This window comes from Bubalus kerabau, chromosome 2 (assembly GCF_029407905.1).
Source record: "Bubalus kerabau isolate K-KA32 ecotype Philippines breed swamp buffalo chromosome 2, PCC_UOA_SB_1v2, whole genome shotgun sequence".
NCBI classification, from domain to species: domain Eukaryota; kingdom Metazoa; phylum Chordata; class Mammalia; order Artiodactyla; family Bovidae; genus Bubalus; species Bubalus kerabau.
In genome coordinates this window covers 91126145-91148360 of record NC_073625.1, presented here as the reverse complement: position 1 = coordinate 91148360, position 22216 = coordinate 91126145, and the positions used below count along the sequence as shown (strand labels likewise).

General features: G+C 41.6%; 2 protein-coding genes across 5 annotated transcripts in view; one reads left to right on the top strand and one right to left on the bottom strand.

Moving 5' to 3' along the window:
* LNP1 (leukemia NUP98 fusion partner 1) overlaps positions 1–20314 on the bottom strand; it is a 39995-nt gene extending 19681 nt beyond the window's left edge. Inside the window, exons 1-2 of one of the 4 annotated variants that reach the window (XM_055567927.1) lie at positions 5176–5221; positions 418–466 (exon numbers count right to left, since the gene is read on the bottom strand). In XM_055567927.1, coding sequence (XP_055423902.1) covers positions 418–466; positions 5176–5206 — 80 coding nt within the window. In that variant the 5' untranslated portion in view covers positions 5207–5221. Of the gene's footprint in view, positions 1–417; positions 467–5175; positions 5222–18964; positions 19108–19502; positions 19660–20297 lie in introns of those variants that run through there. The other 3 variants (XM_055567930.1, XM_055567929.1, XM_055567928.1) reach the window with 3 other exon arrangements.
* TOMM70 (translocase of outer mitochondrial membrane 70) overlaps positions 19778–22216 on the top strand; it is a 42399-nt gene continuing 39960 nt past the window's right edge. Inside the window, exon 1 of the mRNA XM_055567926.1 lies at positions 19778–20306. Coding sequence (XP_055423901.1) covers positions 19980–20306 — 327 coding nt within the window. The 5' untranslated portion in view covers positions 19778–19979. The remainder of the gene's footprint in view (positions 20307–22216) is intronic.

Here is a 22216-nt window from a genome sequence, read left to right as displayed (position 1 = left end):
GTTATTGACTTGTGTTTGGGTTTTACTAATAACATTATTGACAACAGTGGACTGGTAACCTGATTCTAATTCACTCACCTTTCTTTCTTAGTTAGGAATTTTTAGTATTAAATCCCCAGAGATTGAGCTTCTCCAGGCTATTTACCAAATAAATGATCAGGGAGGATAGGGATTGGGGTTATGTAAATCACATTCTGCAAACTTGAAAATTCAGGATTTTGTCCTACAAGTTCCTGAACATGATGTGTCTTTTTGGTTAAGTTTATTAAAAATGTTTTTCTATGTAAGTTCATCTATTCCTTTGTTTGAATTTATTAAATTAACACTTATTAAGTGGAGTGCAAGGTGTCAGTTGTGAGCCACACTTCAACAACAGATCACAAGAGAAATTAAAATAGAGAAAAATTAAATACTTACAGGTCCCATGGGTAGGTCAAGGCAGAGTGCAGACAGAGAGAAGCAGGGCCTGGGGAACATGTTTTTATTAGAGTTTATAGGGTAGAGTGCTTTGCCGTTTCCAGGCTAAGGCCAGATTGGTCAGTTCAAACCAGGAAAGCAGTGCTTTGATAAGTCCCATGAAGGTCTCATTGGTCTTATCTAAGAGAGTGTAAGAAGGCACTGGGAGGCAGGGGAGATTGTTGATTGCAAGGGCCTTTGAGGAAGTCATATCAGGAACTTACATTTCCTTGTGATTCTGTGAGCTGCCATCTAGGGCATGGGTTTACCTAAGGGGACTACTGTCCATTTAAGGTCACTGCTGGCCCCTTGGCCAAACAAAACGGATGTTGAGACACAACAGCATGGAGTAGCTTAGCTAAATTCTCAACACTGTCCTTATTCCTAACCCTTCCTGCTGAAAAGTCTAGATCAGAATAAAACATGATTGGGAAAAAATGTAAAGTTAAGATTACTGCATGAGACATACTGATCAAGTGATAACACAGAAAAAACAAAACGCCAACACCTGTGAGATGCAGGAATCGGTGGGCATCAATGATTTCTACTTTTTATAACTGCTGTCTTTCAGAACTGCTCCTGGGGGAATTCTCTGGTGGTCCACTGGTTAGGACTCTGTGCTTTCACTTCCAGGGCCTAGAATTCAATCCCTGTTCAGGGAACTAAGATCCCATAACTCTCCTGGCACAGCCAGAGAGAGAGAGAGAGACAAAAGAACTGCTCCTCCATGTCAGTACTGCCTTCACAAGCTGCTTTGAGGTCTTGAATGCAAACAGACTGCTGAGCCTATGATCACACCTAACAACGCTGACTGTCACACAGCAGGGGATGTCCTCAGCATCTGCGTTTCCAGGAAGAACACCTGAAGATGCTGTCCCCACTCATGAAGCAAATGAACTGATGTCAAAGACAAGCAAAACTGATCGAAACTGCCTTCCTCCTGGAAATGCTTCCAAAACTAGGGACTCGGGACTTTCCTGGCAGTCCAGTGGTTACGACTTCAAGCTTCCACTGCAGGGGGCATGGGTTCAACCCCTGGTTGGGGAACTAAGATCCCAATGCTGCATGGTGCCACCTAAATAAATAAATAAAACTAGGAACTCAACTGAATTATTTGGACTGGACAGAAAGCCCTGAGGCATAAGGACTCACAGTGGGAAGCCACACTGGAGGCCCCATTAACCTGTTTTGCCTGACTAATGTGTGCCTTCATTGGTGTGACTTAACAAGTGCACACTTTTCGTTTCCAAGGGTGCTGTCTGGAATTGTTATTTCTTGTATGTGTACCTTGACTATCATGGACCACCTCAACTTACCAGACTTGTGTTGTGCCTAAATTGATGGCTCAGGCCAGGTTAAGAAAAGGTTAATATAAAAACTTAAGGAGAAAGCCACCTAGCTTTCTAAGACTGACCTTTATTTTTAATAGGATTTGTTTAAATTGGCTAAATCCAGGATCCCTGGAGGGCCATAATGAAAAGTCAATATTGCAGGATGCTTTCATCCTACTGCATGGGTCCTACTGATAATAATTTTGCTCTAAAAATGCCTTGACCAAGAAGGTGGATGCTGCAGGAAAAAAGGTAACACAGTAGTCTGATGCTGCCTATCCTTAGAAAGGACTCATTTCAAGGTTGGCCCTTACCTGGTATCTAGGAACTTGGCTGGCCACCCGTCCTCTGTAGTGATGTAAAACTTTCCCTAACTGGAACCCTCCCTACACTATTGGCGGGAACATAAATTGGTGCAGCCACTATGGAGAACAATATGGAGGTTCCTCAAAAAACTAAAACTAGAGTTGCCATATGATCCAGCAATCCCACTTCTGGGCATATGCTGCTGCTGCTGCTGCTAAGTCGCTTCAGTCGTGTCCGACTCTGTACAACCCCAAAGATGGCAGCCCACCAGGCTTCTACATCCCTGGGATTCTCCAGGCAAGAACGCTGGAGTGGGTTGTTATTTCCTTCTACAATGCATGCATGCATGCTAAGTCGCTTCAGTCTCTGTGCAACCCTATGGACAGCAGCCCACCAGGCTCCTCTGTCCACGGGATTCTCTAGGCAAGAATACTAGAGTGGCTTGCCATTTCCTTCTCCATCTGGGCATATATCCAGACAAAACTATAATTCAAAAAGATAAATGTAGCCTTATGTTCATAGCAGAACTATTTACAAGCGCCAAGACATGGAAACAACCTGTCAGTTGACAGATGAATGGATAAAGAAGATGTGGTTTATATATACAATGGAGTATTACTTAGTCATAAAAAGAACAAAATAATGCCATTTGCAGCTACACAGATGGACCTAGAGATTATTGTACTAAGTGAATAAGTCAGAAAGGGAAAGACAAATACCCTAACACTTATATGTAGAATCTAAAATATGATAAGAATGAATTTATTTACAAACAGAAGCAGACTCACAGACACAGAGAAGAGACTTGTGGTTGCCAGGGAAGGGGGCAGGGGATGACCGGATTGGGAGCTTGGAAGTAGAAGATGCAAACTACTATATATAGAATGAATAAACAAGGTCCTACTATATAGCACAGGGAACTATATCCAATATCCTGTAATAAACCATAAGGGAAAACAATATGAAAAAGTATATATATATATATATATATATATAACTGAGTCACTTTGCTGTACAGCAGTAATTAATACAATACTGTAAATCAACTAGACTTCAATCAAAATAAATAAATTTAAATATATATATATACACAAAACTATATGCCAGAAACTAACAAAATACTATAAATTAACTATACTGAATTTAAAAAGAAAGAAAGAAAAAAAAAACTTGCCCTAACTGATAAGAGTGGCCTAAACTGCTTATACAACCAATGTGATTTATGCTGAGCAGCTGCCTTTCTCGTGAAAGTCTAGAGTTTTGGTACATGCCAGGCAGTGCATGCCTACATGACCAGCCTCCAGTAAAAGCCTTGGGTTCTAAGGCACCAGTGAGCTTCCCCGGGACACAACACTTGGCACATGTAGTTACAACCCATTGCTGGAGGAATTAAGCACACAGTGCGTGACTCCACTAGAAAAAGACTTCTGGAGCCTGAGATACGTTTCCTCTAGACTTGACCTAAGCGCATTTTCACTTTGCTGATTTTGCTTTGCCTCTTTTCACTGTTATAAATCTTAGCTATGATTACAGCTACATGCTGAGCCCTGTGAGTTTTTCAGTAAGCCAGCAAATGTGGCGGTATTTTCTGGGACTGCCCAGTGCAGGAAGGAAAGACAACTCGTCAAACACGCGGCCAAAAAATTTTCCCAAAGTAACATAAATTTACCACCAAAAGAAAAAATATCCAGCCTCCATCATAAGAAATTAGTCCATCTCCATTTCCTCCCCTCACCACCGTCCCCACCCAGTTAAGCCGATTTCTTTAAAAGTGTGAGAGAAAGATGGTTCTCCACTTTGCCTATCCTAAATTTCTTACAACAAACCTAGCACAGCAAAGGAGCCGCAGCAAATGTCAAGTCTCAGCAGCTGGGGGAGAATGGCTCTTCGTCCTGTCCTGGAAGCCAGGGCCTGAGAGGAAGCCATGCAGCACTCTGCGAGCCCAGCTGCCAGCTTGACGGGGCAGAGGTTTGGACACCTGCCTTGGGGAGATGCTGCCAGGGGCACAGGACCAAAGGGAGCTGCCCTTTTGACCCTGCTCTAACGCTCTGCCTTGCCAAGCCAGTGTTTACACAGTGTCAAGTGGCTGAGACAGCTGCAGTTTTCTAGATAGTTTGAGTGTGCTTTTTTAATTTTTCTTGTACTTATTGTGAAAGGAATTATCTTCTCATAGAGGGTAGAACACTAGTAGTGCGTGTGTTCTCATAAACTGATCAGACATAAAGGGTGCCCAAGTGACAATGATCCTTGGCCTGCATAAAAATGAAGTGGCTTTGCAGTGCCCTTTTTCATATTCGCTACTTCAGAAGACTGCACTAATGAAAAGATGATTTTGCTTTTATTTCATTCTTTTTTTCACTTATTTCCTTTTGTTATTTCATTTCATTCCCTTTATTTATTTCATTTTCCATAGCCCCTATTAATTTTTTTTAGTTCATTTTTTCTTTTTATTTTTGACAGTTAAAAGGAAGAATTATTCATTACACTGCTTTCAAGTTTGCCAAGCCAGTTTCACTCTGGAAAAGAAATGCTATGAACAGAGCTAAGCAGCTACTTTTTTTTTTTTTTAGTACATCAATGGTTTTGAGATAGTTTTCACTTGCCAGAGAGCAGTACTTGACTACTTGACACTGTGTGCTGTGTTCTATTTAATGTCCTGATTATCAGAATGCTCTTTTGCATGCAACATATCCTAATATCATCCATTTCCATGATTCTTATCCAGTTACACTTTGAAGTGTGCAACCCTTTTGAGGTGACTACCAAAGATACTGATTGTTGCCTAACCAAGTGTCCTAAAGCATGTACATGAAGGTACAACATGATCATTTTTTATTCTACAAAGTTGTGTAATTTACATAATGAAAACTATTTTAAAAGTATTCAACTGCTGATGCAAAAAAATATATGAGGGAAAGAAGGTATGTTTTCAGAGGTTTGCCTACTAGAATATTGGTTGTATAAATATCCAGTTACTTTAGTATTAAGCATCATTAAGTTCTGCAGGACTTTGGCTAATGAGACTTTATGACAGTCCAAGTTTTTAGATGTTGTAAAAGGTTTTTAAAAAACAATACCTCACCTGTTTCACAAGAGACTGTTAGAGACAGCATTAGTTCTCATCTGCCAGAGATGGAATCTCTGCAGCTTTGTCTCCAGGAGTATTATTAATTGTATGATTTCTCAAGATCTTGTTGAACTCTGAGCACCTATTACTCTATAAAATATGAAACACACTATTTGTTAAAATTTACCACTTTGTAAAAAACTTTATCAGTTCAGCTCCCCAGTGTGTCATACTTCAGAAAAGACTTGCTCCCAGTTATTAACTGCAATTTCACACAGTTTAAGGGTAGTGCCTTAGCACCTCCTCTTGTGTCCACAAGCCTCCCCATAAAAAGTGCTCCAGAGAAGAACTGGGGGAATTAGACTCCTGTGAGCCTGACTTCTTCTTTTTTTGTCACACCGAGTAGCACATGGGATCTTAGTTCCCAGGCCAAGGATTGAACCCGTGCCCCTGCAGTGGAAGCTTGGAGTTTTAACCACAGGATTTCCAGGAAGTCCCTGTGAGTCTCAGTTCTTAATAGGATCAAATTTTGCAATGTAAAATAAAGAAGTGGATCACCAAACATTTAACAGAAATTGTGACAAAATACTTAAGACATTTAGAAAAATAAATTGGAAAAATTAAATTTTGAGTCAATAGACAATGGAAAGTCTTCAGAATATTAAAAAGAAAAACTTTAATGAAGCTCTAGAACAATCTCTTCTGAGGATCAAATGCCATATACTACTAGTCTGAACACAGCCTTTCTGAAAAGAAATATTGCAAGGTGTATTAAGAAGCTATAAAAAATATTCTCATCCCTTGACTAAAAAAATTTCACTTCTAAGTATGGTAAGTATATAATCAGAGGTTCATACAAAGGATATTTATTTACCATAACATTATTTTAAACAGCAATAATGTGGAATTATCTTAAGAATAGAATTTGAAGATCAGGCTAATAAATTATGACATACTCATATGATGGAATTCTTTGCTGTCAGTCATTTAAAAAATCACAGGACTTAATGACACAAGCAACTTCTCAGAATAAAATATTTGGTGACAAAACCAAAATATAATATAGTGTGAGGGTTAATTTTATTTTTCAACTTGGTTAACCCATGGTGCCCAGATATTTGGTCAAAAATTATTCCAGATGTTTCTTCTTCAAAAAAATATTCTGAAGAGTGTTTTTTGGATGAGATTTAAAATTAAACCAATGGACTTTGAGTAAAGTAGATTGATCTCCATTCTATGGGTAAGTCTCATCCAGTTGATGGCCCGAATAAAACAAAAGACTGAACTTCTCAGAATAGGAGGTAATTGTGCCAGCAAACTGTCTTTAGACTTCAACTACAGTATTGCCTCCTCTGGGGTCTCCAGCCTGCGAGCCCACTCTGCAGATTTTGGACTTACCAGTTTGCACAGTCATGTGAACCAATCCTAAAATCAATCAATCAACCTGTCTCTCTATAAAAAACAGTGGTAGTCACACAAAGCTATACATGTGTTAAAATTTCACCGAGTTCTGTGTGTGTATTGCTGGTGAAATCTGAATAAGTTCTCCAGATTATATCTATGTCAATTTCCTGTTTTGATATTGCCCTATAGTTATGAAAGTTGTCAATGCTGGGAAAGGTGGAGGTGAAAGGTACATGAGACCTCCATATACATTTATTTGCAGCTTCTATAATTATTTCATTGTAAAAGTAAAATGAAAAATTACTGCTACCAAGAAAAAGTTCTCTAAATGGGTAGCGACTAGATCAAAATGCTATTAAACTACAGATATTCTTGGAATATAAAAATAAAGATAGCATAGCTTTTCAATCTCTCTGAATCCCCACAGAAAAACCAATAGAGCAACCTCTAAATGAAATCATCCATGGACAACTCTACAATAGATACAAGATGTCCTCCCCTCCCCAAGTGGAAGGGATGGGGTCACACAACCAACTATGAGTTGTCCACGCTGAAGGAAGTAAAAGGCCATCTGTTATATCTAAGAATCAGAGAATCATGAAACAGTCAATAGTTCAGAAAGCACAAGAAATCAGGCTAAGAACAGTGCTATCCTTTTATCCACAATGTTGTTGAACTGTTTTTTTAGATCTAGATTATAGATTTTCTTGGATTTTCAATATGGAGACATATTGTCTGTGAATAATAAAAAGTTACTTCCTTTCCACTATTCTTTTATTCATTTATTTATTTATTTGTCTTATTAACACCTTCAGCAACATGTAATAAACCTAAAAAGCTTGACTGGTTCTTAACTTCAAAAAGAATACTACTAATGTTTCACTCTTAGATATGATGTTTATTTAGACTTTCAGATGATCTTTATCAAGGTTCTATAATGAAAATATCTTCTAATTGGATCACGAGTAGATAGGGCAAAATACAACTTTGGTTAAATCTGGGTAGAAGATCATGGTATATTAAAAATAACTGCAACTTTTTGCTACTTCTTCCATTGAGAGTTGCAGTCTAATTCACTTCCCCATGAATCTGTGCTGGTCTTACTAACAGGCTTGACCCACAAAACGTAGTAGAAGTGAAGTTTTGGAAAGCTTTGCAACTTCTGCCTGCAACTCTTAGGGAACACTCACTGGGAACCATGAGATGTCACAGAAGTCTGACTACCCTGACTCCTACGCTGGAAAGACCACAAGGAGGTGCTCCGCCTGATAGTCTCAATGGAGTCCAGGTTCCCTAGGTGTCTCTAGTGATAAAGAACCCATCTGCCAAAGCAGGAGACATAAGAGACACAGGTTCGATCCCTAGGTCAGGAAGAGTTCCTGGAGGAGGGCAAGGCAACCTGCTCCAGTATTCTTGCCTGGAGAATCCCATGGATAGAGGAACCTGGCAGGCTATGGTCCACAGGGTCACAAAGATTTGGAGAGGGGTGAAGAAACTTAGCACAGAACAGCAGAAACCACTACCACTTGGGACAGTCTGTCAAGCAGCAATAGATAACTGGAACACAGATATATAAACTATTTTTATGGTTTTACATTTTTTCATAATTTAACAAAATTGAGTCTCCTCCTCATTATTGGAATTGAGGCAATTTCCCAGTGGTTAGGAAAAACAACAAAAGGTAAAGACAGGCGAGTATAGCACAGAGGATCTCAGGTTCAGTACTAGACCAATGCTAAGAGCAGGTCTGCATAACAAGGGTTACTAGTCTAATAGGAATGAATTAGAAAATGGGTAGATACTCCACCAAGGGCCTATCACTTAGTGATGGGCCAGCATCTTCATGCAAATCAGAAAAAGGAATACCTTTTTTCCTAGCCACAGTCTGACATGAGACTGAGATGAACAAAGTGCAGGCTGGATCTCAGCCTCCACTTCTTCCAGCTTCCTTGCACAAGGCGCAATTAGTATAACCTATATGCAATACCTTTATAAAGTACCAAGAAATATTTCTATATTTGCAAATGACACAAACTCTTGTGGGCGGCAATGAACCAAGTTGACGAAGATGGAAAGATCTTAGGAATCTGTGTGAGTGGGCAGAAAGGGGGCAAATGAATGCACAAAGTATAAATATGAGCTAACATCACAGCTAAGGAGAGGATCTAGGGTTGTTGCAGATTGTTCTTCAGATTGTTCCTTGAAGATAATACAGAGGCTTCCTTTGACGGCAAAAAGAGCAACTACTTGATTGAATCATTAAAGTGACATTCCCCCTGAGAAGTAAAGTAGTACCACCCACTCAACTGATGCTCTGATGGAAGCTGAATAAGGGAGAAACCATTAAGAGCGGAGAAAAATTAATAGCATGAGGGCTCGGAAGAAACAAGGACTTCTATATATGAGTAGAATATGAAGGACAAGTTATTCAGGTCCCAGGGAAAGGAACTTCGGTGGTGGAGGTGGTAGCAGAATACAGCAGGCTTGGGACTGGGAACTAGTAGCTGTGATGATGGCGGTGATGGAAGCAGACAGTTCCTGGTGATGGCAGCAGCTGCAGCAACTGAGTTGGTTTCCCAGCTCTGCCAGTGGTCTTGACCAGCAACGTGGCACCAGACCATCAACGCTAGCAACAGGAATGGAGATAAAGCAGTAATCAGGAAACTGTCCAACAAATACTTCATTAACTCTTTATTCAGCACTGACCATATTCCAGGTATCATGTTCAGTAGATAAATGTTAACAAATAATCATTATGTGCCTAGTCCCATAATAGATGTGGGGGTACAAAGATGATTAGATTAACAGTCCCCATCTTCACAAACTCAAAATTGAATATGGGGAGCACACATGGAAACAAAAAAATTGTGGCAATGTGGTTTAATTGTGAAGAAGAAACATAAAGTTTTGTGTAATCCAAAGTAAACGGAGAAAACATATTCTTTTGTTCTGACACATAGCATTAGAGCAGACACTGTGTTAGGCACTATATAAAACACAAAATAAATCAGATATAGATCCTGATCTGAGATGCTTATAGTCCAGTTGATGAAGCAGGACAAATACAATTCTTAAAAACAAGTAGGAAAGTGATATGCCTTAGAAAGTTCCAGAAAAGTATTTTAGGGATTTAAAGGAAAGCCTGCATATAGTAGATACTCAGTATTGTTTTAAGTAAAGCTACATTCTACCGACTCAATCTTGAATGCTACTTTCTCCTTCTTTGATGCCCTTTAATATAGTTTACTTTAAAAAATCTTTACTGAGTGCCTCTTATATTGAGTGCCTGCTCTATACTGAATATCCACCACCCCCATCAATCATATATTAAAGCCCTAACCCCCAATGTGATAATATTTGGAGGTGGGACCTTTGAGATGTAATTAAAATTAGATGAGGTCATGAGAGTGGGGCCCTGGTCCACTGGAATTAGTGTCCTTATAAGAAGAGACACTAAAGAGCTTGCACCTTTCCCCACCCTGAGGAAAAAAAAAAGAGAGAGAGAAAGAAAGGAAGAAGGAAGGGAAGGAGGGAGAGCAAGGGCAACAGTGAGGAAAAAAAGGAAGAAAAAGAAACAAGAACAAAAGAAAGAAAATCACCTGAGGACACAGCAAGAAGATTGACACCTGCAAGACAGGAATAGAGCCCTCACCAGAAACCTGACTGGCCAGAACCTTGATCTTGGCCTTCCCAGCTTATAGAACTGTAAGGAATAAATTTCTGTTCATTAACCCAACAAGTCTAGCATATTTGATTATAGCAGTCTACTACCAATAACCTCAGATAATCAGATGACACCACCCAAATGGCAGAAAGCGAAGAGGAACTAAAGAGCCTCTTGATGAGGGTGAAAGAGAAGAGAGAAAAAGCTGGCTTAAAACTCAACATTCAAAAAACTAAGATCATGGCATCTGGTCCCATTACTTCATGGCATATAGATAGGGAAAGAATGGAAAGTTTCAGACTTCACTTTTTTGGGCTCCAAAATTACTGCAGATGGTGACTGCAGCTATGAAATTAAAAGATATTTGCTCCTTGGAAGAAAAGCTATGACCAACCTAGACAGCATATTAAAAAGTAGAGACATTACTTTGCTAACAAAGGTCTGTATAGTCAAAGCTATGGTTTTTCCAGTAGTCATGTATGGATGTGAGAGTTGGACCATAAAAAAGGCTGTAGAATTGATGCTTTCAAAATGTGGTGTGTTGGAGAAGACTCTTAAGAGTCCCATGGACTGAAAGGAGATCAAACCAGTCAATCTTAACAGAAATCAACCCTGAATATTCATTGGAAGGACTGATGCTGAAGCTGAAGCTCCAGTACTTTGGCCACCTGATGTGAAGGGCCAACTAATTAGAAAAGACCCTGATGCTGGGAAAGATTTAAAGCAGGAGGAGAAGGGGATGACAGAGGATGAGATGGTTGGATGGCAACACCGACGTGATGGACTTGAGTTTGAGCCAACTCTGGGAGATGGTGAAGGACAGGGAAGCCTGGCATGCTGCAGTTCATGGGGTTGCAAAGAGTCAGACACAACTGAGTGACTAAACAACAAGCCATCCTTCCCAGACTAATGTCCTTCTCATCCAAAATTCACATCCTTGTCACATGCAAAATACATTAATTCTATCCCAACAGCCCCCAAAGTTAACTCATTCCAGCATCCACTCAGAAATCTAAGGTCCAAAGTTTCACTTAAATATCATATAAATCAGGTATGAGTAGGTCTTGAGATATGATTCATCCTGAGGCAAAAATTCCTCTCTAATTATGAACTTGGAAAATCAGACATGTTACATGCTTCCAAAATATATATGGCCCTTGAACAAGAGTTCTGAACTGTGAAGGTCCACTTATACATGGATTTTTTTCAATAAGTATGTGTAACACTATGGTGCTTCCCTGATAGCTCAGCTGTAACAAATCCGCCTGCAATGCAGAAACCCCAGTTCAATTCCTGGGTTGGAAAGATCCCCTGGAGAAGGGACAGGCTACCTACTCCAGTATTCTTGGGCTTCCCTGATGGCTCAGATAGTAAAGAATCTGCTTTCAATGCAAGAGACCTGGGTTTGATTCCTGGGATGGGAAGATCCCCTGGAGGAGGGCATGGCAATCCACTCCAGTATTCTTGCCTAGAGAATCCCCTTGGACAGAGACTGCCCAGCTACAGTCCATAGGGTTGCAAAGAGTTGGACATGACTGAGCGACTAAGCACAACTCTTCAGAGGTAATTGAATCTGTGGATGCAGGACCACACACATGGAGGGAGAGCCAACAGTAAAGTCATATTCAGATGTTCAGGGTCAGGGGCAGCACCTCTAACCCCCCACTGTTCAAGGGTGAAGTGTACAATGACAGGCATATTACAGATATGTCCATTCCAAAAGGGAAAAAATAGGAAAGAAGGGCTGATAGGTCCACAGCAAGTACAAATTTAGCAAAGCAAATTGCATTAGATCTTAAAGCTCAGTAATAACCCTCTTTGGTGTGATCCTCTGCCCTCCAGGCCCACAGGGCTGGCAGTGTCACCTCCACAGCCTGGAGTAAAAGGTGGCCTGCTCATGCAGCTCTCTGCAAGGGTGGTCCTGTCTCTACGGCACTGGGCAGACACACCCTGGTGGCCCTGCCCCCTGGATCCGTGGTAGGCGTGGTAGCCCTACTAACTGAACAGCCCTTAGCATCCTTCCTTTTTCCTGAACATAAAGCAAGTTCACAGCTGAATAATTGCATGGTCCTACCCTGTAAAAGCCCCAAACTACAACAGCCTTCTTCATTCCATCCTATTTTGGGGGGTCCTCTTTAATTCTAGCTGGCAGTGTTTCTGCTAATAAAATCCTGTTTCTATTCCTGGCTTCTGCTGATATTGACAATTAAGTCCATAAGTTGTACTAATGATCCATCAAATAGTCTTTCGGCCACATCCTAGTGTTCTCTTCAGAATAAGCTTTCTCTCTCTCTCTTTCTGCAGAAGGCTCAGAATTTTCCAAATCTCCTAGTTCCTTTTTATTTAAAGTTTCTTCTTCAATTCATCTTGCTTCTCTTACATTTTACTATAAATAGTAAGGACTACCCATGGCACACCTTCAATACTTTGCTTAGAAATCTCCTCTGCTAAATAGCCAATCATCACTCACACTTCTAATTTTTAGAAAACACTGGGACACAATTCAGCCAAGTTTTTTTGGATGCTTTACAAGAAAGATCTCTTTGCTCTAATTTCTAATAACCTTTCCCTCATTTCTACTTGAGATGTTACTGGAATGGCCTTTATCATTCATATTTCTACCAACATTCCATGACTATTCATGTATTTCTGTAACATGCAAGTTTTGTCTCCTGTTTGCCTCTTTTCTTTCTGAGCCCTCACCAGAAACACCTTTAATGTCCTCATATCTATCAACAGTTTCTTCATAGCAATCTCGGCTTTTTTCTAGCACATGCCTCAAAACTCTTTCAGCCTTTACCCATCACACAATTCCAAAGTCACTTTCACATTTTTGGTATTTGTTACAGCAGTACTCTACCCTAGAACCAAAATACATAGGTATTTCATGAGGCTCTCCAGAGAAACAGAAACAGAAATTTATAAAAAGGAACAGATTCATGCAATTATAGAGGCTGAGAAGTCCCAAGATCTGCACTTAACAACCAGAAACCCAATAGAACTGACAGTATAAATTCCAGTGTGAAAGCTGGCAAGTTCAAGACCCCAAAAGAGCCAATGCTTCAGTTCAAGTCCAAAAGCAGAAAAGACCAATGTCCCAGCTCAAGGGAACACTGAAGTTCCCTCTTGCACAAGGAAGGATCAATCTTTTTTTCTATTCAGGTCTTCAACTGATTAGGGAAGGCAATCTGCTTCATTCAGTAAAACTGATTCAAATGTTAATTTCATCACCACCAACAACAGCCAAAAACCCAACCCTCTCAGAAGCACCCAGAATAATGTTTGACCATATACCTGGGCACCTTGTGGCCAGGTTGACGCATAAAATCAGTCATTAACACTGACTATTTTGGGGGCTCTGGAAGTAAAAGATAAACAAAGTTTCTACTGGTATGGAGCTTATGTCCTAAATAAAAAACTTCAAACACTTGTGCTGAGAATGTGGACCAAGGAAACAGACAAAAGTGTGAGAAAGGAGGTGGGGGTAGGTAGAGACATTTATAGGAAGTGGAGCAATTCTGAAAGTCTAGAGCTAGAGAATGAAATTGGAGTTACACTTTGGGAGGAAGAATCTAGTATCAAGCTGCAAAGTGGCACATGGGAGAGGTACTACAAACAGGGAAGCTAATACAGCACACAGGAAAGATGAAGGCAATGGAAAACAAATAGAAGAAGGGAAGAAACTATCAAGCATCTACTATGTGTCAGACACACTTTTAAGTGTCTTCACATATTTGAACTGGAAGTGGCAAAGAGCACGGAAAGGAAAAAAAAAATCATAAAGATATTACAAACAATCAGCAAGACTTCACAGCTGATTTTATGTTTCGGTATGTTTATAAAGGGTCAGTTTTCATTCCAATCCCAAAGAAAGGCAATGCCAAGGAATGCTCAGACTACTGCACAATTGCACTCATCTCACACGCTAGTAATGTTCAAAATTCTCCAAGCCAGGCTTCAGCAATACATGAACCATGAACTTTCAGATGTTCAAGCTGGTTTTAGAAAAGGCAGAGGAACCACAGATCAAATTGCCAACATCCGCTGGATCATGGAAAAAGCAAGAGAGTTCCAGAAAAACATCTATTTCTGCTTTATTGACTATGCAAAGCCTTTGACTGTGTGGATCACAATAAACTGTGGAAAATTCTGAAAGAGATGGGAATACCAGACCGCCTGACCTGCCTCTTGAGAAATCCGTATGCAGGTCAGGAAGCAACAGTTAGAACTGAACATGGAACAACAGACTGGTTCCAAATAGGAAAAGGAGTACGTCAAGGCTGTATATTGTCACCCTGATTATTTAAATTATATGCAGAGTACATCATGAGAAATGCTGGACTTTAAGAAACACAAGCTGGAATCAAGATTGCTGGGAGAAATATCAATAACCTCAGATATGCAGATGACACCACCCTTATGGCAGAAAGTGAAGAGGAACTCAAAAGCCTCTTGATGAAAGTGAAAGTGGAGAGTGAAAAAGTTGGCTTAAAGCTCAACATTCAGAAAACGAAGATCATGGCATCTGGTCCCATCACTTCATGGGAAATAGATAGGGAAACAGTGTCAGACTTTATTTTTGGGGGCTCCAAAATCACTACAGATGGTGACTGCAGCCATGAAATTAAAAGACGCTTACTCCTTGGAAGGAAAGTTATGACCAACTTAGATAGCATATTCAAAAGCAGAGACATTACTTTGCCAACAAAGGTCTGTCTAGTCAAGGCTATGGTTTTTCCTGTGGTCATGTATGGATGTGAGAGTTGGACTGCGAAGAAGGCTGAGCGCCGAAGAATTGATGCTTTTGAACTGTGGTGTTGGAAAAGACTCTTGAGAGTCCCTTGGACTGCAAGGAGGTCCAACCAGTCCATTCTGAAGGAGATCAGCCCTGGGATTTCTTTGGAAGGAATGATGCTAAAGCTGAAATTCCAGTACTTTGGCCACGTCATGCGAAGAGTTGACTCATTGGAAAAGACTGATGCTGGGAGGGATTGAGGGCAGTAGGAGAAGGGGATGACAGAGGATGAGATGGCTGGATGGCATCACTGAATCGATGGACGTGAGTCTGAGTGAACTCCGGGAGTTGGTGATGGACAGGGAGGCCTGGCGTGCTGCGATTCATGGGGTCGCAAAGAGTCGGACACGACTGAGTGACTGAACTGAACTGAGAGGTGAAGAGATAAGTCATATCAGAAAATGTGTAGATAGAGATTATATGCAGAAAACCTATGAAGTTGAAGCAATGAGATGTACATAGGTTACTCATGCAGATAAAGAAGAGGGTATATTTTTATGGATTCTCATACTTGAGGAAGATCTATAGGTGTGCTGTCCATAGTTGGCACTCTTAACCACATGAAGATACTCAAATCAAATTAAAATGAAAAATTTAGTTAGTTGTACTAAATACATTTCAAATGGCTACCATATTGGATATCAGAGATAGAAAACATTTCCAACATCACAGAAAGTTTTATTGGGCAATATGTATCTAGAGGTTTGTCAGTAAAAGAAAGAGGAGTTAGTCTCATGAAGAGACCAAGCTAGACAGCATATTAAGAAGCAGAGACGTTATTTTCCCAACTAAGGTCCATCTAGTTAAAGCATGGTTTTTCCAGTAGTCATGTATGGATGTGAGAGTTGGACTATAAAGAAAGCTGAGCACTGAAGAATTGATGCTTTTGAAGTGTGGTGTTGGAGAAGACTCTTGAAAGTCCCTTGGACTGCAAGGAGATCCAACCAGTCAATCCTAAAGGAAATCAGTCCTGAATATTCATTGGAAGGACTGATGCTGAAGATGAAGCTCCAATACTTTGGCCACCTGATGTGAAGAACAGACTTATTGGAAAACGACCCTGATGCTGGGAAAGATTGAAGGTAAGAGAAGGGGATGACAGAGGATGAGACGGCTGGATGGCATCACTGACGTAATGGACATGAGTTTGAGCAAGCTTCAGGAATTGGTGATAGACAGGGAAGCCTGGTGTGCTCCAGTGCATGGAGTCACAAAGTATTGGACACAACTCAGTGACTAAACTGAACTGACTCTCCTGAAAGCCAGGGAAAACAACATTTCAAATAGAGAATGACTCATAGTATCCAGTAAAAGCATATGAAAACTAAAAACAATAACTTGTGACCTCTAAAACAGTTTCAGACTAGTAATAAAGTTAGAAACTGCTTATAAGAGATTTTGGATGAAATGAGTGATAAATAGGTTAAGGTAACAAGCATAAACAGTTCTTTCAAGTAATTTTTCAGTGGAGAAAAACAAAGAATGGAAACCTAAGCAAGAGTTGAAAGAGAATCAGGCTAGATGTATGCCTAAAACAAGCATGTTTGTGGTCTCATTAGAAGGCTTGGCCATCAACCAATCAAAAAGCCTTTCATGTGGCAATGACAATTGAAAGGATAGAATTATACAAAGTTAAAGCTATGCGAAGTTTTGTTGTTTAGTCACTAAGTTGTTACCCAGTCTTCTGAGACCCCATGTACTGTAACCTGCTAGGTTTTTTGAGTCCATGGGATTTTCCCCAGCAAGAATACTGGAGTGGCTTGTCATTTCCTCCTCCAGGGGACCTTCCCAACCCCAAGAATCGAATCCACACCTCCTGCAATGCAGGAGAATTATTTACCTCTGAGCCACTAGGAAAGCCCCAAAAGAAGCTTTGAAAGTGAAAGTTGCCTCATCATGTCGGACTCTTTGTGACTCCATGGACTATAGCCCTGCCAATCTCCTCTGTCCAATAAATTCTCCAGGCCAGAATATTGGAGTGGGTAGCTGTTCCCTTCTCCAGGGGATCTTCTCAACCCAGGGATCGAACCCAGGTCTCCCGCATTGCATGCAGATTCTTAACCATCTGAGCCACCAGGGAAGCCCAAAAGCAGCTTTAGGAATCATCTAATCCATTGGTTACATCATACAGAAAGCAGGTGTCCAGCCACACCCAAAATCTAGATTAAGAACTCAAGTGTTTTGCATCCCACGCTATTAGATGTTTTGCCTCATTCAAATGCCTCCTCAGACACAGACCAGAGAAGTGAAGAGAGTTTTGTCTCTTGAGTTCCTTTAATCTAGCAAGAAAATATCTGTTCACATATATAAAACTTCAATTTTTAAAAAATGAAACATAATTCTTTTACTTCTCTCTCTTTACTTTAAAATTTAGAGAAACGGAGAATTAAGCATTGAGTGTCTACTATTTTGCAACAAACATTACACTAAAAAGACCTTGCTGCTGCTACTGCTGCTAAGTCGCTTCAGTCATGTCCGACTCTGTGCGACCCCATGGACGGCAGCCCACCAGGCTCCCCCATCCCCGGGATTCTCCAGGCAAGAACACTGGAGTGGGTTGCCATTTCCTTCTCCAATGCATGAAAGTGAAAAGTGAAAGTGACGTCGCTCAGTCGTGTCCGACTCTTAGCGACCCCATGGACTGCAGCCTTCCAGGCTCCTCCATCCATGGGATTTTCCAGGCAAGAGTACTGGAGTTACCTTAAATACCATCTAATTAAATCTTTAACGTATAACCTGTTTTCAGTATTTCACAGCTTAGAAATGCATGCATCAGTTCAGTGAGGTCACAAAGGTAGTGACAACTTTTACTCATTATATTTCACATTATATTCAGTTTCACATTATATTCAATTAGGAAATGGAGAAAATGGGAGGAAAGAGATGAATAGACTAGGGAGCGGAAATTACAGGTTTAACAAGGTAAAAAAGTAACAAGGACAAATTCATTTATTGATGCCAATCTTAAAAATAAAACCAACTGTTTAGATAAATAATAGCTACTTAAAATGTTTCAAGAAAGTCTTAACATTGTCTTTGGAGGGGAAAGGAGACTTCATAGTAACTTTTGTAACTGTTGATTGCAACTATAACAATCCACTGCCTATTACTATAAACCAGTTTCCTTTAAAAACTGTAAAATGTTTTAGTTCCTACCAATAATTTGTAATTACTAGCATTCTACAATCCCCTGAGGCTGCAGAAAAACTGAAATTTCAAGAGAGAGTCTAACTTTGTTCTGAAAAGGCTAGGGAAAAATTACATTAAGGGACCAAAGACTTGCCTTTGGGGGTTGGGAATCAGGAAGTGAGAGAAGTCATTGCCTGCAACAATCACTATTTGATCAATTCTACTGCTATTATTTTTAGCTCATCTTTTTAGCCTGTTGCTAAGGAACTCTACAGCCTGAAAGCAATGTACCAATAGGAACCCATATGAAGCAAGAGAAAAGCAATTATCCTTACTTTCAAATTAGGCCATTCAGTCTATTTTGGTACCATTTAATAAATTATCTCCTTTCAATCTTTATGCAGCCGCTATAGTCTGCACATACATATTTTCGCTGTGTCGAAAATTCTCGGTTGTACCCAAAAGCAAAATCTTCATTTGTAAATTTTTATTATGAGGGTCTGCAGATCAGTATACCTGAAATGGAGAGCCATAGTTCTGGACTCTTTTTTTCTATTAATACTTGTCTTTTATTCTTGAAAATACTCTGAATTCTAAACTTCTTGCAAGGAAAATTTTTGTATTTTAAGAAATCTGGTGCAGAACACGGTGACAGGACTTGACAAAGCTATTAGATACATAAAGCTAAAATTTCTACTTGGAACATGGCAGGACAGTGGGTGGATCAGAGCACTGGGGAGGGCGCGGAGGCTCCAAAGAGCGAGGTGTGGGCTGGGGTGTCAAGTGAAATCCGGTATGACACAAATACGTACAGGAAAGATGGGAACTCTGGGTCTTGCCATTTCTACCCACTCACTTCGAGAACCTCGTTAACACCCAGACGTCATCGCTCTCGTAACTGGTGCAGAAGGTGAGTCGCAGGGACCCCGTTCAAGCTGTTTCAACTGGAGCCAACTTAGATTTCCACCGAGTCTGATTTCTGCCACCCGCCGTTGCCCTCAATAACCTCAAATTCTTCCAAACTAAAATCTGGCCATGGAAGAGCTAAGAAGACCGGTAATATCGGGCTATCTTCAGCTTTTGGCTTTCCTCCTACATTTTTAAAAGTCCTTCCAACCCGATGGTTTCCCGGGACACGCGCACAGACAGCCGAGCTAACTGCAGCCGGGCTCTAAGCAGCGCCAACGTGGCGGTAACGAGAAAACGAGGGGTCCAAATTCCACCAATGAACTAGGCAGCTCGGCCTACGCCCCGCCCACCACTATTGCCAGCCAATAATCTTCAAAACCCCTGTGTTACTCCCGCCCATTCTTAGCGCAGCTTAAGAGCCTGAAGCTTCCCTCTGCTCACCCGAGCACTTTAACCCGCTGTTTATGCGCCCTTCCTTCGCTTCGCTAGCTCAAAGGGCCCTTGGCCCTTCTTTACTGAAGGCGTGAAGAGCGGCATTGGCTATCACCGGAGGCCCCGGACCCCAGAAGTTAGTCTTAAAATCAGCAGCGGTACGAAAGGAAAGAAAAAGGCTGGGACGTTCAGATCACGCCCAGTTTACCTTGACCCGGAAGTGATTTTCCACTACTCTTTTCTCCCTACCCCCCCCCCCCCCCCCCCCCTTTTTTGAGAAGGGAAAAGAAGGACGGCTAGGTCTGGCCCGGCATGCCTTGGGCTTCCGGTGACCTCTGGCCCTTTTCTGTCGTCCGCTCTTGCTGCCTAGCGTGCTTGTTCGCTCACTGCTTTCCTTCCCTACCTCCCTCCCGTTTTCCTTGGGACGCTACCTGGTGACTGTGGCTCCCGCGACCAGCAAGGAGGCGGTGGCGGAGGACACTGGTTATGGCCGCCTCTAAGCCTGTGGAGGCGGCAATGGTCTCGGCGGCTGGACCCGGTTCCGGGAGTGGGGTGGGCGGCGGCAGTGCGACTTCGGGCCCGGGCACCGGGAGCCTGCCGAGATGGCAGCTGGCACTGGCGGTCGGGGCGCCCCTGCTGCTAGGAGCGGGTGCCCTGTACCTATGGAGCCGGCAGCGGCGGCGCCGGGAGACCGGGGCCCGAGGCGACTCCGGCGGCCTGAAGCGCAACAGTGAACGGAAGACCCCGGAGGGTAGGGCCAGTCCGGCCCCGGGCAGCGGACACCCCGATGGCCCCGGTACTCACCTGGAAATGGTGAGAAGCAGCCCCGGGCATGGAGGTAGAACCCGGCGGGTGCAGCCTTTCCTTGACGGGGTTGTGCCCCTCAGGGGGCTTCCCATCAGATGGAAGCTGCCAAGCGGTCGCGCATGGGTTTAGGGAAACTCAGTTCTGGCTGCCGTTATAGGGAATGGAGTAGCCCGAGGGCACAGGTTAGCAACATTTGTTGACAGTTTCCTTTTGGTTTCAGAAAAATACTTGCTTTTCTTCTCAGTGACACAGCGTTTATCTCTATCGTTGTGGGTAAGGGGACATTTGCTAATGTGATGATTGTCTTTAGTGAAGGAAGCCAAATTCCCTTAACGATCGGTACATTGTGATATGAATTGCCTTGATCATTTCTAAGGCCTAGGACTTAATCAGTAATAATCTTTTAATAACAAATGACTCCCTGGGTTGGGGAGTAAATACAGTGACTTGGTGGACAAGAGTAAAATGGTGTTCAGAGGCATTTATTTCATCTGTAGGAATGAGTTCTTAAACTTGGGTTAGAAGCATCTTAAATTTATTTTTTTTTATTTTACCGGGAAACTTAACATGACCAAGCCTGACTGCGTGATACGGATTCTCTGACGTTAAGCCAAGCTTCGGAGTGCCTGATAAATTGCTTTGTATGGTTTTGTTGGAACTATTAAATCCTTCTGGTATCTGACAGCTGTTGGGGGAGGTCGGAGGGAGTGGAACTGGCCTGGCTGCATTTAACAATACAGGAGTGAGCTGAGGGGGTGGGGAGGATTTTTCGGAGTCTGAGATTGTATAAGGGCAGTTACAGTTACAGAGTGAATCAGTTCAGAGGAAACTGGTCAGAAAACTCTCAGTTATATATATTTTCAAGTTATTTCCATATTATACTATCCAGAGTGAAGACATGTTTTTATTAAGTGAGTGAGTGAAAGTCGGTCAGTCTGTCTGACTCTTTGCCACTTCATGGACTGTACAGTCCTTGGAATTCTCCCGGCCAGAATACTGGAGTGTGGGTAGTCTTTCTCTTTTACAGGGGATGTTCCCAACCCAGGGATGGAACCCAGGTCTCCCGCATTGCGGGCTGATTCTTTACCAGCTGAGCTACAAGGGAAGCCCAAGAATACTGGGTAGCCTATCCCTTCTCCAGAGGATCTTCCCAACCCAGGAATCGAACTGGGGTCTCCTACATTGCATTCGAATTCTTTACCAGCTGAACTATCAGGGAAGCTCCTGATAAGTAGTCAATTTTAAAGGAAGTTCTGATGTGGAAGCAAACTACCTTCGTTTAGTGCACCCTATATATCAGGCATTGTGCTAGGCCCTGAGAAAACCAAATAGTCTTTCTAAGGGGAGAGTAACATACTGCTTTTTAAAAAAGTATAGCAAAGATGCAGTACGACTATGCTGGAAAAAACCTATGGACTGTGAGAACCAGGAAATGTATGTGTGTTTTATATTGGGGTCTCCAGCAGAGTTACCTTGGAAAATCATTTTATCTCTCAGATGTTGGTGTGATCCCTGTAAGAGAAGAGAAACTATTAGATCTCTTTTATTTCAGCCCTGGGAGTGGTGATCATGGCACCATGAATTAGTCATCATTTGTCTTATTTTGATGTTTATGAAAGTCTCTGGCCATTTCCTATTTTATTTGTTTTTAATCATGGAAGAACAGTGGATGAATAAAAAATACATAAAAGTTCTCAGTTCTGTGTGCTGTGCTGTGCTAAGTTGTGTCAGTTTGTCTGACTCTCTGTGACCTTATGGACTGTAGCTCGCCAGGCTCCTCTGTCCATGGGGATTCTCTAGCCAAGAATACTGGAGTGGGTTGCCATGCCCTCCTCCAAATCACCAAAAATAGTTTCTATTAAAAAAGCTAGGCTCTGATATTGCAGTTTCAAAAATGACCTACTCCACCTCACCTT